This window comes from Heterodontus francisci, chromosome 13 (assembly GCF_036365525.1).
Source record: "Heterodontus francisci isolate sHetFra1 chromosome 13, sHetFra1.hap1, whole genome shotgun sequence".
NCBI classification, from domain to species: Eukaryota; Metazoa; Chordata; class Chondrichthyes; order Heterodontiformes; family Heterodontidae; genus Heterodontus; species Heterodontus francisci.
This window is the reverse complement of record NC_090383.1, coordinates 83,499,063-83,515,711: the sequence shown is the minus strand read 5'-3', so window position 1 is coordinate 83,515,711 and position 16,649 is coordinate 83,499,063. Positions and strand designations below refer to the sequence as shown.

At 43.2% G+C, this 16,649-nt stretch overlaps 1 protein-coding gene across 2 annotated transcripts in view; it reads left to right on the top strand.

Moving 5' to 3' along the window:
- The window catches only part of eprs1 (glutamyl-prolyl-tRNA synthetase 1), an 85,709-nt gene that overhangs the window by 61,918 nt on the left and 7,142 nt on the right, over positions 1 to 16,649 (top strand). For both annotated transcript variants that reach the window (XM_068045066.1, XM_068045068.1), the window contains 7 exons: positions 381 to 432; positions 3,609 to 3,818; positions 4,281 to 4,353; positions 7,486 to 7,565; positions 13,749 to 13,850; positions 14,630 to 14,785; positions 15,770 to 15,967. In XM_068045066.1, coding sequence (XP_067901167.1) covers positions 381 to 432; positions 3,609 to 3,818; positions 4,281 to 4,353; positions 7,486 to 7,565; positions 13,749 to 13,850; positions 14,630 to 14,785; positions 15,770 to 15,967 — 871 coding nt within the window. The remainder of the gene's footprint in view (positions 1 to 380; positions 433 to 3,608; positions 3,819 to 4,280; positions 4,354 to 7,485; positions 7,566 to 13,748; positions 13,851 to 14,629; positions 14,786 to 15,769; positions 15,968 to 16,649) is intronic.

The following is a 16,649-nucleotide window of genomic DNA, read 5'->3' as shown; positions in this document are numbered from 1 at the left end:
GAGGAGGTGGTGGAGGCAGGAACAGTAGCAACATTTAAGAGGCATCTGGATGAGCAAGGCATAGAGGGATATGGAATTAATGCAGGCAGGTGGGATTAGTATAGATAGGCATTATGGTCGGCATGGACGTGGTGGGCCGAAGGGCCTGTTTCTATGCTGTACGACTCTATGACTCTACAGATTTGACAAGTTTGAAGACTCGTCTGACATTTTGCCTATGTAGACAGGTTGAAGAAATAAATGAGAAATTAAATATGTGTACTACTTTGAGTTGCACCTCTATTAAGTGAAACCAGAAATATAAAACCTGAAATATGGGATAGGTTCAACTGTTAATTATATGTTCTTGTTAATTCAAAATGATGTGATCTTGATTGTAGATTGGGACTAGAAGCTAAAAAAGAAGATAATCTAGCAGAGTGGTATTCACAAGTAAGTTTTTTTTAAAAATGCCTTTTTGGGTCATTTGTTTTGGAATGGTTCCAGAAAAACATGTTTATTTCAATGTACCTATACATTGGTTGCACATTCTGGCAAGTAAGCACAATATATATTCATACTATCCTAAGGAAAGAAAATTCAAGATTGAGTACTTTTCTCTTCAAAGGAGCTCCCGAATCTTGGTCTTTCATAGAAAAAAATGACAAAAATACATATGACCATTATAAATTTACCATTTTAGTAACTTTTTCAGGCTAATACCTTTTTTGGATCTTTCTCACTCTTCTAGTAGCATCACTGACTGGGAGGAATTTCCTGTTCCAGAACAGCTCCATTCCTTTCAATGGTGATTGCAACTCCAGACTAGGCTAAGAACTGATCAGGAAATTACCTGTTGCTAAAAACCTCTACCAGCTGGGTGTTGCATGCCCAAGCTGTTAGAATATTATCCTGTGGCTGTTCCAAAGTTGCTCAATGAATAATGCTACTTTGGGATGCATGTGGCTCCTCCGGCCAGTGATCCATACAATGGAAAGAACCAAAATGGTGGGTCTCTGTGGGCAGTAATTACCGTCTTGATAATTCTTCAGTCATATAGAGGTGATTGTTGGTATCTAGCATAAGGTCTTTTAGCTTTACTCTCATTGTTTTATGTAATGTATAACCATTCATCTCTTGTAATCAGTTCTCCTTATCCATTATTCAATGGGATAGATTTTATGGTGCTGACAGGGGTCCTGATGCCGGGCCTAAAAGGTGAGGGGAACCCCGCCTCTGCCCTTTGGAGGCATCCCCAGCTCTATTTAATGGGGTTCGGTCAATTTACTGCCTGGAGCTGGGGTCCCCATCCCTTTTTAAGGACAGGGATCCCGCCTCTACGAGCTGCTAGCCAGTCAGAGGGCTGGCAGCTCAGTAGCATCAGCAGCGCCACGGGGAGCAATGATCACTGCTGGTACTACAAGAAGCCTGGGACCAGGACCAGCACTGGAGCCCTGGACCCCAGGTAAATGTGGCGGGTTTGCCGAGGCCGGTGCAGAAGACCCTGGCGAGTGGTAAGGTCTTTGCTGTCGGGGGCCCTCCTGGGCCTCATACTGCCCACAGAGGAGCTCCCCCACCCGGAGCCTACAGAGGGGCCATCTTGTTTTTACTGGCAACCTCTCCACATAGCAGGGCTCCCACCAGCCACTGGTAAAATATCAGTGGCAATGGGAAGAGGCCCTTAAGTGGCTCTTAATTGGTCACTTAAGGGCCTCAATTGGCCTCTGGGCAGGAGGGCTAGCTTCAGCCTTTCTCGCCCCCGACAAACGAAGGGAAGTTGATGGGCACTCCACCCGTCCCCTTCCTTCGCTATTTTATGGCCCCTCACCCCGCCTCCTATCCTGTCTCCCAGGGGCCCATAAAATTCAGTCTGATGTGTTTTTTATTTACATTGATAATGTCCATATACCATAAACTGGTCTAAAATGTTTCAGATTTATATTCACCATTCCTTGAACTGCTGTTCACACCGCATCCTGAGATGCGCACTCAATGCCATGTGCCACCACATGCACACTCTCGACCTCTTTCTTCAGCACCGGCTCTCAAAGCTGCCCTGATTTTTTTCCTCTCTTTTTGCTTACGAACAGCAGCTATTCGGGATCCTGCCATCACACCACCTCTAGACACATCTTTTGTTTCTTTACTTGTCCCATCACCACTCCCTTTGGCCTTGCACCTTGAAACCTTTTGTCATTTAATCTCTCCTGCCCTCCACCCTATCACTGACCTTCCCTTTTGTTCTTTTTCCCATTCTCCCCCTTTCACTTGCTCAACTTTTCTAAACTTTTTCCAGTTCTGATGAAAGGTCACAGACCTGAAATGTTAACTCAGTTTCTTTCTCCACAGATGCTGCCAGACTTGCTGAGTGTTTCCAGCATTTTCTGTTTTTAAAGCATTTGGATGATACGTATTTTTTTAAAAGTACCCCAGTTAGCCATGGGTTTGAACTATATTGTGCTGTTGCTTTATGGAGCAATTCAACTTGTGCTATTAAATTTTCCCATAAGATACTTAGTTTTTGACTACTATGGCCCTGATTTTTGCAGTCCTTGGCAAAGCTGACTGCAAAGAAAGTCTTGCTGCGAGATCTAGCAATCTCTGGAGAGACTTTCACCTCTAGTAGCTTGCAACTGATTGCAGCATTCTTCACTGGACATTCCCAGCATGGAGCTGGAGTGATGCCATCAAGCTGTCCAAGCAGCCCGCCATGTTAAAGGATTTTCACACTCGAGCAGGAAACAAAATCTGTAAAATGAAATCACTTCTAAACATTTTTACATAGAGAAAATTAAAGATTGGGATATACACATGGGGTGAAGTTAGCAGTTAAAATATTCTGCAAAGAAATAAAATTAGCTTAAATCAATTAATTAAATCATTTAACAGCATTCCACGATTATAAAATTATTTTTTCAGGGCCAGTTCTGTCGTTCATTAAATTTGATTAATCATATTGCCATTTAAAAACCCAGTAACTTCTTAAAGGTATTTCAAATGGCAATGTTGGAGCAGGAAAATTGAAGTTCTTACTGATTTCGTGATTGTTGGCTCTGGGATGGTGGGAGGATGCACGGCCCGGCCCGTGGCGAAGCCCTGACTAACAGACCGCAACTTCAGGATTTTGCTGCTAATTTGGGCATGCCTGACATCCTGAAATTGCGGTCAATCCAGCCCAATATTTTTCAGTATTGACTCGTAAGTTTAAACCCAGCTTTAAACATTTTAATTCTAAATATACTAAATGTATAAAGTTAGAATTGCTACTTTAAATTTGTTTTGATTTGCAGAGTAGAATTCATTTATGCTTTTGTCTTCTCAAAGCTGCTAAATCTATTGAATGAAATGAACAATCTGCTCTGCGGAGGAAAGCTTTTACCAGAAATTGGAAAGTTAAGCTGTACAGTGAAGGGAAGAGTGAAACAAAATATAGCAAGAAAGAAAAAGGATATAAACTAGGTTACATAAATCAGAAAAATGAATAGACAATTTTGAGGTGCCCAATAGCTACTGCCCTTTGCTTTTGAATTAAACAATCCATTTGAGCTCACTTGCAGCAATTGATCTGACAAATGCAATTTTTTTGATTTGTAAAAGTAATGTCATGATGTCTTTTTTGCTGTTCCTAGGTCATTACAAAATCAGAATTGATTGAATATTATGATGTCAGTGGCTGCTATATTCTCCGACCATGGTCTTATGCTATCTGGGAAGTTATCAAAGAATTCTTTGACTGTGAGATTAAGAAACTTGGCGTAGAGAACTGTTACTTCCCCATGTTTGTGTCTCAGGCAGCCCTTGAGAAGGAGAAGTCACATATAGCAGATTTTGCCCCTGAGGTAAGAACATAAATATATTTCCTTCAAAAGCCACTTGAAATCCAGTCACTTCCAGCATTTCTTCTAAAGATGTATGACTGCACAATGTGTTCTGTAAAAGGTTTGGCATTGTTCTGATTTTAGAAATCTGGATTGTGTGTGTGTGTGTGTGTATGTGTGTGTGTGAATGCTTAATTTTATACTGGGATTCTAGGTCGAGAGTTGATTGAGAAAATGAAACTTGTTAACTCACGCAGGCACTTAACTCTGTTGACTTGCTTTACGTTAAGTTTTGTTGCATTTGATCCAGGTACAATCCTGTTACTCAAATTTTAAAATTTTGGGTAAAATACTGTGAGTATTGAAATCAAGTCCAGTGATGTATATGACTGAGAAATATTACATTAGGATAGAAACTTTGTTCAAAGTAGATGGTTTTGTTCCATGGAGGAATTAATAATTATTTTACTTTTTCAAAATAAGGTTGCTTGGGTAACCAGATCAGGAAAAACCGAGTTAGCAGAACCAATTGCTGTTCGACCAACAAGTGAAACAGGTAGGAAAGAATTTAATCAGGAATTTTTGATAATTTATTGATTTGTTACTGAGTATATTTTGTAGCTATGAAGATGAAGAACGTACTTGAATTGCAGAGTATCTTAGCATGTTGTTGATATCTCAACGTGCTTCACAGCCAATTAATTGTGTCGCTGTTGTTATAAAGATAAATGCAGAAGCCAGTTTCCACAGGATCCCACAAACTGCCAATCCGATAAATGACTTGTTGATCTGATTTTTGGTATCCCTGTTCTTCTCCCTGCCCTCTTCAAATAATGCCATCGATCTCTAATATTCATCTGAATAGACAGGCAGGCAGGCGCTCTTTTTCAAACTTTACATGAAGCACAGTATCTCCTACCATGCAGTTCTTCTTTAGTAATACACTGGAGGACCTGGAATGTGGCTTGAATGCAATCTCTTGATCTGCATTCACTAAACTTGACACTGAGGTCATTCAGCTCATCGCATGCTTGCGGGCACCCGAATAAGCTATCTAATTGAGCGTTCGCTTTTAAAATGTTTCTTTTTCAAATATACATTTAGCCTTCTAAAATATGTCATAGAATCTGCTTCCACAACAGTTTCTGGTAGAGCATTCCATAATCCTTACAACCATCTGCTTAAAGATTCTCCTAACCTCTGCCTTTGTTTTGGTGGTAAATTTATGACGTCTAACTATATGCTCACCAATCAGTGGAAATATTTTTCTTCAAATTTATCTTATGGAAGCCCCTCATTATTTTGAGAATATCTATAAGCTCTCGTAATTGTTTTTGCTTTGATGAAAAGAGCCCCATTTCCTCTAATATAACCTGGCATCATTTTACGATCAGGTGAGGAGAGGGTCGAATGGCTCCCCTCTTTTTCCCCCTCCCTGTTTGACCGCAACAGGTTTACTTCTCTTCTGAAAAGGATATACTTGCCGATTCAGTGAGTGTTTAACTGTTTACGCACTGTGATCATAAAAGAACCAATCAGACAGGCTTTCTTCGGTTTAACTAAGAGGTTAGCTTTATTATACTTAGACCTTTATAAGTCTGACTTTTTCACGCACGCATACACGCATGCACAAAGTTCACACAGACACACGCAAATAGATTAGAGTGGGGAAGGATAGATTGGTCAAATTAGAGTCCAGAGAAATAGAAGGGGTTTCGAGTCTGGAGGTTGGTGACTGGCTTCAGGCTGAATTCATGCATCTTTCCCTCGGTGATCCCGATCCTTCTGATTTAAAGATGCAGATGGCTGATTTGACTGTTCTCCTGGAGACGGTAGTTAGGGTGATTTCTTTCAAGGAGTCTCTGTTTGCAGCAGGGGCGTCTCTGGATAGTCACGGTCAGCAAACGGGGTTGGAAGCTTGCAAGGTGGGTTTGGAAAGAAAGGGAGGAAAGAGGGACCCCTCTTGGGTCTACTCTTGTCAGCATCTCAGCTGCTTGTCTGTATGCTGCAGAGAAAGCAGAAGCTTAAACACACTAAGGGTGGGCCTGTCACATGACTGTCGCCCAGTGATTCAAACATGGTTGTTACTGGTGTATTCCGCTTTGCAACTTAATCATTTTAATCATTTCATGTCTGTGAATTCCTCTTTCTCGGGGTCCCATTGTTCAAGTGATTAGAACACACTGCCTGAAGGGGTGGTAGAGGCAGGAACCCTCACAACATTTTAAGAAGTATTTAGATGAGCACTTGAAACAACATAGCATGCAAAGCTACAGGCCAAGTGCTGGAAAATGGGATTAGAATAGATAGGTGCTTGATGGCCAGCACAGACGTGATGGGCTGAAGGGTCTGTTTCTATGCTGTATAACTCTGACTCTATGATTGGGTTTAAAGCATTCCCATTGTAGCTTGATGAATTCATGTCTGGAAACCCCCTCTCGGCCTAGGTACCATTCTCCACGCGATTAGGTTTAGTGGTTCGTCTCCACAACTTGAATACCTCAGGTGATTTTCTTGCTAATGGGGACAGGATATGTGGTCATTGTCCTTGCTGGTTCTTTAAGACATGGGTCTGGATTTTATACACAAGCTGCCGGGAATGGCGGTGGGCAATAAAATGGCAGCTCATGAGGAAGATTGCAGTGGCCCACAATAATACGTCGGCCGGCCTCCCCCTAATCACGTGGAGGGGGCAGGATCTCCGATGCCAGCAATGGCGTCAGCTGCCTGTGCGCAGGTTTTGGCGCCATTTTTAAAGCCCTGCCGACTAATTTAAATTTTTAAAATTATACTCTCACTCCCCATCACTGTACTGATTTAAAAATCTGCCACTCCTTTCCCAACTCCCCAACCCCAATAACAAAATTAATTTGCCCTCTTGCCCCCCTCACCCTAAAACACTTACCTTCCACACTTGAGCTCTGCCCCCCCCCCCCCAAAAATGAACAAAGTGCACAGGTGACCTCTTACCACCATCCCCTACACGAATGATGTAAATTTGACCCTGCTCTCCCCCCACCACGTGCTAAAAATCTTAAGTTCCCCCTTCTCCACCGCTGCGGTGCCTGCTTTCCCCAAACCGGAAAGTTACAGCGCATGAGTGCCGGCTGCCACTCAAGTTCGCGGCCCGACAGTAAGATTGAAGTCAGTTTTATTTAAATGTATGCGTTCTGCTAATTTGAACATTTTAATCTGGGTCCCACTGCCCAGTGGCGGGTGGACTGCCACGGAACCTCGCTGCCGCTGGAAAGATCAGGCGGAAGGTGAATCTTCCAGCCCCTCTCCTGCCACAGAGCCCGACATTGGAAATTTATAAAATCCCGACCATGGTGTCTCTATCTCAGTGGATTGGAATGTAGAAGGTATAGTGATGCAAATTGGGGTAGTCATCTTTTAGCTGTGAGCTCAAGTCTGTTTTTAAAATTCAATTTGGGTTTCTAGCCAGTGGATTAAAAAAAAATCACTTAATATAAAGTATGTTTTCATGATGGTCTTAGTGAAATACAAACAGAAAAATGTTGAAAACACTCAGCAAGCAACTTTGGAGAGAGGAAGATAGGGTTAATGTTTCAGGTTGGTGACCTTTTATCAGAACTGGGAAAATGTTACGGATGAACAGCTTATGAGTAGGAGCTGCCTATCTTAATGAGAAGATCTAATTCTGTCTTGTTTGTGTTCATTTTGTCAGTTATGTACCCAACCTATGCCAAATGGGTGCAGTCACATCGTGATTTACCATTGAAACTCAATCAATGGTGCAACGTGGTGGTAGGTATTGAAGGCAGTGTAACCTGCATTAATATGTTTTGGTACTTTTTTGTTTTATTCCAAGCATGAATGTATGATACCCCTAATATGACTAGTGGAAACTTGAAAAGTGCAGAAATAAGGAAGCAATATAAAAGGATGGAAAATACACAGCAAAATAGTCCTGGACTCTTTTGTGAGCCTTTCCGTAACTAATTTAAATCCACCATTGGTGGGAGCCTATGGCTGGGATGGTTAATGATGCAAAAAGACTCGTATGGAATAGGATAAAGTTGTATGTTTTTCATCATTCAAGCATCCTTCATACATTGTAGAAATGTGTTCAATCTTACTTTTGTTTATCACTATCATGATTTCCCAAATGTGGCCTCCTGCTCCTGTTCTACAGAGGTCTATGATCTTCACAATAGCTAAGTTCTTTTGAGGTTTTCTAAGCTACCAACATTAGTTTTATTTGACATCTAGAGTCAGTTTCAGAGCAGAGGAAGGTACAGTTTTTAGCTTTTAATTGCTTAATTATACTGGTATATGTTTCTGTTCCAGTTAACTTATGTATGGCCTTAGCTGAAGCTGACATCTCCAGATATGTTATTTAACTAATCTAGAAAATTGCTCACTTTGGGCGCAAGCTATATGCTGCTCTCAAAGGCTTATGCTTTCAGCGGGTTTAATCCATAAAGCAATGGTGCTTCAGATTCTCATGATCCAATCGTTTTTTTTGTTGCACCTGTGGTATTTCCAGAAAGCAGTAGCTTTCATAAAACGCAGAAATTTAAAATCATCCAGTCCTGGTATGGTGGGTGAGCTTCCCCCAAGATAGAGCTCAGCTGCTTCTCTTTATATCTAATCTTGTCAATCCATATAAAATGTAACACCAAGTACTCTGACTTCAAACATGGACACAGACTGTGTTGCAAAACCATGATCTAATTAGAACAGCATACTCAGACAGAACATTTTGGTTCTTCAGCCATTGTGCTTAGAGGTTTGGGCGGGGGAAACGGGACAACCTGGTTGATAATTCAGCCCCAGATCCAATAAGTGTTTTTATTCTGCTAGAGAAAGGATTGTGCCAGACCTTTTCACCCTGTCACTTTACTTTTATTCTGCTAGAGAAAGGATTGTGCCAGACCTTTTCACCCTGTCACTTTACTTTCACCATGCAGGCAATGAAAGAAAATTCATTATTTTAAACAAGAATGCATAGCACCTAGACAAGGTACATGGGATTCTTATTAAATGATAACTAAGAGGCTGAGAAAACTGGATTGATTTTTACCACACTTTACTGTTTAAATTTGACCAACTCCGGGCTAATGTTTTTAGTATTTGCTTTTGTGGCAGATGATGAGGGACCCCAGCTGCCTTCCCCTCCATTGGCACTACTTTGGTCTGGTTTGGAAGGTGTGCAAAGAGTATTGCATGGCAAAGAAAGTGAGATTGCCAACTTTGCCGAATATGCCACATTCCATGATTCCTCTGAACTGCCACATGTTGCTTTAGAATTTTAATGGAAGTTTTTAGCTCCAAAATAACTGAACAGTTTCACTGGTCCTGGGCCTTTATACAGGTTGGGAGCAGGGTGTTGCAGTGCAAGGAATTTATGGACTGTTCAGCTGCTTCTTTCCCTAACCCACCAAGCAAAACTTGCCCTAAGGTTGCTCCTTACCCTAGCCCTGAACACACTCATTTCTCCAGTTTCTCCCCTTTCTCCACTCATGCCCTCACCAAACTCGTCAGGGTGAATTTTATGGACCCCCTGAGACAGATTTGGGAGCAGGGAGGGGGTCGCATAGAATTATGATGGGAGGGGCCGAGCCCATCGCCTCCCAGTTACAACACAATTTTGTCAGGGGTAGGATAGGCCAATGATGGCCTTTCTGCCCAGAGGCCAATGGATGCCCTAAAGTGGCTTATTAACGACCACTTGAGGGTCTCTTTTTTTTTTAATTCTTTCGTGAGATGTGAGCGTCATTTGCAAGCCCAACATTTGTTGCCCATCCTTAATTGCCCTTGAGAAGGGGGTGATGAGCTGCCATCTTGAGCAGCTGGAGTACATCTGGTGTAGGTACACAGATAGTGCTGTAAGGAAGGGAGTTCCAGGATTTTAATCCAGCGACAGTGAAAGAACGTCAACATATTTCCAAGTCAGGATGGTGTGTGGCTTGGAGGGGAGCTGGCAGATGGCGATGTTCCAAGTCTGCCCTGGTCCTTCTAGGTGGAAGAGGTCGCAGGTGCTGTCGAAAGAGCCTTGGTGCATTGCATCTTGTATATGATACACATTGCTGCCAATATGCGTCAGTCGTAAAGGGAGTGAATGCTGAAGGTAGTGGAATGGTGCACCGATCAAGCAGGCTGCTTTGTCCTGGATGGTGTTGAACCTCCTGAATGTTGTTGGAGCTGCACTCATCCATGTTAGTGGAAAGTATTCCATCACACTCCTGACTTGTGTCTTGTAGGTGGTGGACAGGCTTTGGGGAGTCAGGAGATGGGTTACTCGCCGTAGAATTCCCAGCCTCTGACCTGCTCTTGCAGCCACAGTATTTGTGTGGCTGCTCCAGTTCAAGTTCTTGTCAATGGTAACCCCAGAATGATAGTGGGGGATTTAGCAATGGTAATGCCATTGAGTGTCAAGGGGAGATGGTTAGATTCTCGTTGGCGATTGTCATTGCCCGGCACTTCTGTGGCGTGATTGTTACTTGCCACTTACCAGCCCGAGCCTGAATGTTGTCTAGGTCTTGCTGCTTATGGACATAGACTGCTTCAGTATCTGAGGAGTTGCGAATGGTACTGGATATCGTACAATCGTCAGTGAACATCCTCACTTCTGACCTTATGATGGAGGGAAGCTCATTGATGAAGCAGCTAAAGATGGTTGGGCCAAGGACACTACTCTGAGGAACTCCTGCAGTAACATGCTGGCGCTGAGATGATTGGCCTCCTAGAACCACAACCATCTCCTTTGTACTAGATATGATTCCAAACAGTGGAGAGTTTTCCTCCTGATTCCCATTGACTTCAATTTGACTAGGGCTCACTCAGTCAAATTCTGCCTTGATATCAAGTGCAATCACTTTTGTCTCACCTCTTGAGTTCAGCTGTTTTGTCCATGTTTGGACCAAGGCTGTAATGAGGTCAGGAGCTGAGTGGTCCTGACAGAACTCAAACTGAACATCGGTGAGCAGATTATTGCTATTTAAGTGACGCTTGATAGTACTGTTGACGACACCTTCCATCTCTTTGATGATCGAGAGTAGACTGGGGTGGTAAGTGACCAAATTGAATTTGTCCTGTATTTTGTGGATAGGACAGACATGTGCAATTTTTCACGTTGGTTAGATGCCAGCGTTGTAGCTGTACTGGAACAGCTTGGCTAGGGATGCGGCTAATTCTGCAACACAAGTCTTCAGTACTACAGCTGGGATGTTGTCAGGACCCATACCCTTTGCAGTATCCAGTGCCTTCAGTCGTTTCTTGATATCTTGAATCAGATTGGCTGAAGTCTGGCATCTGTGATGCTGGGGAACTCAGGAGGAGGTCGAGATGGATCATCCACTTGGCACTTCTGGCTGAAGATGATTGTGAATGCTTCAGCCTTTATTTTTGCACTGTTGTGCTGGGCTACCCCATCATTGAGGATGGGGATATTTGTGGAGCCTCCTTCCCCTGTTAGTTGTGTAATTGCTCATGACTGGATGTGGCAGGACTGCAGAGCTTAGATCTGATTCTTTGGTTGTGGGATCCCTTAGGTCAGTCTATTGCATGCTGCTTCTGTTTGGCATGCAAGTAATCCTGTGTTGTAGCTTCACTAGGTTGATGCCTCATTTTTAGGTATGCCTGGTGCTGCTGTTGACATGCTCTCCTTATTGAACCAGGGTTGATTCCCTGGCTTGATGGTAATGGTAGAGTGAGGGATATGCGAGACCTTGAGGTTACAGTTTGTGTTTGAATACAATTCTGCTGCTGGATGGCCCACAAAGACTCATGATGCCCAGTTTTGAGCTGCTAGATCTGTTCAAAATGTATCCCATTTACCACAGTGGTAGTGCAACACAATATGATGCATGGTATCCTCAGCATGAAGACATGATTTTGTTTTCACAAGGGTCACTCCTACCAATAATGTTATAGACAGATGCAACTGCAACGGGTAGATTGGTGAGGACAAGGTCTAGTAAGTTATTCCCTCTTGGTTCCCTCATCATGTGCCGCAGGCCCAATCTGGCAGTTATGTCATTCTCGACCAGCTCGGTCAGTAGTGGTGCTACTGAGCCACTCTTGGTGATGGACATTGAAGTCCCCCACCCGGAGTACATTCTATTCCGTTACCACCCTCCGTGCTTCTTGCAAGTGATGTTCAACATGGAGGATGCTGATTCATCAGCTGAGGGAGGGCGATAGGTGGTAATCAGCAGGAGGTTTCCTTGCCCATGTTTGACCTGATCCCATGAGACTTCCTGGGGTCCGTTGTCAATATTGATGACTACCAGAGCCACTACTTCTTGACTGTATACCACTGTGCTGCCACCTGTTGGGTCTGTCCTGCTGGTGGGACAAGACGTACCCAGGAATAATGATGGTGGTGCCTGAAACATTGGATGTTAGTTATGTTTCGGTGAATCTGACTGTCAGGCTGTTGTTTGACTAGTCTGTGGAACAAGCCAGCCAGATGTTAGTAAGGAGGACTTTACAGGGTTGACGGGGTTGGGTTTGACATTGTCGTTTCCGGTGCCTAGGTTGATGCTGGGTGTTCTGTCCAGTTTTATTCCTTTTCAACTGTTGTGCATTGGTTTTGTACAACTGAATGGCTTGCAAGTCCTGTTAAGAGTCAACCACATTGCTGTGGGTCTGAAGTCACATGTAAACCAGACTAGGGTAAGGATGGCAGATTTCCTTGCCTAAAGGACATTACTGAACGAGATGGGTTTTTACGACAATCAGTGGTGGTTTCACGGTCACCATTACTGAGATTAGCTTTCAATTCCATATTTTTCATTAATCAATTGAATTTATTAATTAATTGAATTTAAATTTCACCAGCTACCATGGTGGAATTTGAACCCATGTCCTCAGATTATTAGCCTGGGTTTCTGGATTCTTAATCCAGTAACATTACCACAATGCCACCATCTCCCCCGGATTTAACTGGGGTTGGGGAGTGGGGGGGTGGAGGCCAGTGAAACAAGGTGACCTCCTTGCGGTGGTGGTGGGGTAACTGTGGCCCATGGAATAACCCACCAGGAAAATCTACACACCTGATCCTCCCCACCCCCCCCCCCCATATGCAATAAACGCCCTCGCCAGGGCCTGCCGTCTGGCCTTAGTGACCACCCCCCACCCCCTCACTTACCTTGGATCTGGGCTCTTGCAATACCGGCAGTGGCCACCATTCCCAATGGGCTTGCTGGCCCCGTCTTTGGCCTTTGGAGACTGAATCCCTGTCTTTAAAGGGACAGGATGCCAGCGCCATAGAATCTCTCGGGGTTGGGGGTAGGGGGGGCAGTGTGCTCCAGCTGGCCGAGGTGGGATTCACCTCCTCCTTTTCGGCCTGGCGCTAGGAGCCCTGCCGTGGGCACTAAATTAAGCTCATCTTGTCCTTGGGACCCACCTACTAGCCATCATGTTAGCTGATAATATTTTGAATGGTTCCTTCTCCATAGGTATTGTTACCCCCTCCCCTTCAAATCTGTTGTCATCAGCGTCCCCCTCAAAAACAATATAAGGGTAACTAAATCCTCCTTGCCCTACATGCATTGGCTGATATCCCCCAACATGTTGAAATTCAAATCCCAATCTTTGCACCTCTCCCCAGCCTCTGCTGTCTTATCTGTGCCACCTCCCTCCTCCAGTCTTTTATCTTATCTCCCTGTACCCTTCAGTTCTCCTATTCTGGCTCTTTTGTGCATCTGCCATTAGTGGCAGAGCCTTCAGCCTCCTTGTCCCTACTCTCCTACTCCATCCCTAAATCTGTCTGCCTCTCTACTTATCTACCTCTTTAAAACCTTCTCAGAAGCCACTTTTTCCACCAAAATTTGATTAACACTCCTAACTTGACTTGGTCTCTGTTCCTTAGTACCTTTGGCTGTTTTCTGTATTTAAAGAGCATTTTCTGTTTTTTCAGTGATTTATATGGGTCATAAATGGTATGATTGGTTGTGTCATTGTATTTTCTTTACCCCACAGCGTTGGGAATTCAAACACCCACAGCCATTTCTACGCACTCGTGAGTTCTTATGGCAGGAAGGGCATACAGCATTTGCTACTCGTGAGGAGGCCGCAGAGGAAGTAAGACATTGGGGTGGGGGTGCACTACAATTTGGGGTATTTCTGCGTTGTAAGAGCCCTAAATAAAATCACAGAGTAATGTCAGCCCCATTCCTGGAAGATATGAAAATACATTTTTTTAACTGGTCACAGATTAGCATTAATCATCACTAAATTGTTCAACTGGATATGTAGGGAACAGTTTTATGGAATTTTTTTTTAGTTGGGAGCATGTACTATGTAGCTTGAGTTTTTATTTTCTGTATGATTTTCGTATTTAAGAAAAAGTTAGTTGCTACTATGGGCCACAAGGTGGAGCCAAGTCTCCATTTTGCTCTGCCACTGTAGGAATCGAAATGCCAATAGTTATTAATTGCCCTTTAGACTGACAGTTACACACTTAATTAACTCATCAATTTGGCTCTCATTGTGGCAATTTTATTGCCTTCAGTTGAGCAAGAACCTATTTCTGGGTGGAAGAATTACTTGTTAGGTGGCGGAGAAAGATTAAAAACATTTCTGAATCTTTTCAGTCACTGATGTCAGAGCCATTAGCCCTAGAAGGGTTAAAGCCAAAAGGCCACTTTCTTTTCAAAAGCTAACTGATCTGTGTATTTCCATTATTTTCAGTTTTATTTTGGAGGGTGTAAGTTTGGGATTTAAGTGAGAATATATTTCCTTTTTTATAAATTAGATTCCCTACCTAATAACATCCATGCCAGTGTTGCCAAGTACTCCTGTATTATGAACTGCACATTGGTGCTGTTTTAACTTTTGCCGACTGATGTCTCCTGTCATAGGTTATGCAAATTCTGGAACTGTACGCGCGAGTATACGAAGAGCTACTTGCAATCCCTGTAGTAAAAGGAAGAAAGACTGAAAAAGAAAAGTTTGCAGGTGGTGACTATACAACTACAGTGGAGGCCTTTGTATCAGCCAGTGGAAGAGCCATCCAGGTGTGTACCCACTTAAAGTTGGATATACAGCCTGTACAGCAGTGTGTTTGGTTTGAGCTTTGCAGTTAACTACTCAGTCAAACTGATTTTAAATGTAAAGTTGATTTTAGATTGAACTTTTGTATTGGAAAGTTCATCGTACTGTAACGGTCATGCAAAAAAACATTTATGGCCTCGGAAATCTAATCATTTTAGACTTGTCAAATCAAGTCTTTCACCAGTTTCAATTTTTGCTGGGTGGTGAACTGAAAGAAGATTAAAGAATAGAAAAAGGGTAAGTAGTTCCATGTGACACGTGAAAAAATTTGGTATCTGGAGGGAAAGAAAAACGACAGTGGGTTTCACAGACTTCAGTCTGGATATTAACAAGTGCAAGTTACGTAGGCAGAGGCTGGAATCTTGGATTGGATTCCCCATCCAAGCCCCTGTACTTGACTGGTTCTCTGCGCAGAAGACAGCCTAATTGTCTTGCATTCCAGTCTGGTGTGGAGGACTCTGGAGTAGGTAGGTCCGATCCCCAACTCGGGTGGGGTCCAATCCCTGACTCCTGGCATCTTTGTATGGATGTTCTGGGGGAAGCAGTCCTGCTTCTGCTGGGCCATAAGCAGTCCTACAGAGGCACCTATCTTCTCTCCGACGCTGTCTCCCTTCGGTTTCCTGTTTCCCTGGGACCCAAGAAATGCAGCCAGCTACTGTTAAATCCACAAGCGGGTTAAATCAGAGGCTGCCAATCTCAGTAAAATGTTGAAATTGCCAACCCACCTTCTGGGTGTGGGTTGGCTGTCCAACCCTTTTCTTGCTGTTAAACGTGGATGTGGCTGGAGTTTCAGGTTTTAAAAATGACCTGACCCCAACTCTCCTGTTTTTGCGTGTTAAAATGCACTCCCTTGTCTCATGTATTATGCAACATTGTACTTTGGGTTTAGTCTGGCAAGTTGTGTGAGATAAATTTTCTCCAGGATTGATGTCGTTTTTAAATTGTAGGGAGCTACATCACACCACTTGGGACAGAATTTTTCTAAGATGTTTGAGATTGTGTTTGAAGATCCAAAGAAACCCGGAGAGAAGCAATTTGCATACCAGAACTCCTGGGGAATTACAACTCGAACTATTGGGGTTATGACCATGGTCCATGGTGATGACCAAGGTTTGGTATTGCCTCCTAGAGTCGCTTGTGTGCAGGTATGTGTTTTATTTTAAAAACAAAGTATCTATTTTGCATCAGTCTTCACAGTGGAGGACGCTATAAACATCTCACAGATATCAGATAAGCAAGGAGCTAATGAGAGGAAAGATCTTGTAACAGTCTCTATCACGAGGGACAAAGTATTTGACAAACTAATGGGACTAAAGGTAGACAAGTTGCTAGGACCTGATGGCCTAGATCCAAGGGTTTTAAAGGAAGTGGCTGCAGAGATAGTGGAGGCATTGGCCGAAATATTCCAGAACTCACTGGATTCTGGGAGGATCCCAGTTGATTGGAAAGCTGCTAATGTGACACCCCTGTTCAAGAAGGGAGGGAGACAAAAAGCAGGAAACTATAGGCCGGTCAGCCTAACATTGGTCGTTGGGAAAATGCTGGGGTCCATTAATAAGGAAGAAATAGCAAGACATTTAGAAAAGCTTAACGCAATCAAACAGAGTCAACATGGTTTTGTGAAAAGGGAAATCATGTTTGACAAATTTGCTTGAGTTCTTTGAGGATATAACAAGCAGAGTTGTTAAAGGAGAACCAGTAGATGTAGTGTATTTGGATTTCCAGAAGGCACTTTTGTGCAATAATCTTTTAGGTGGCACAGATAGGAGCGCACGGTTTTGGGGATAATGTATTAGCATGGATTGAGGATTGGTTAACTCACAGAAG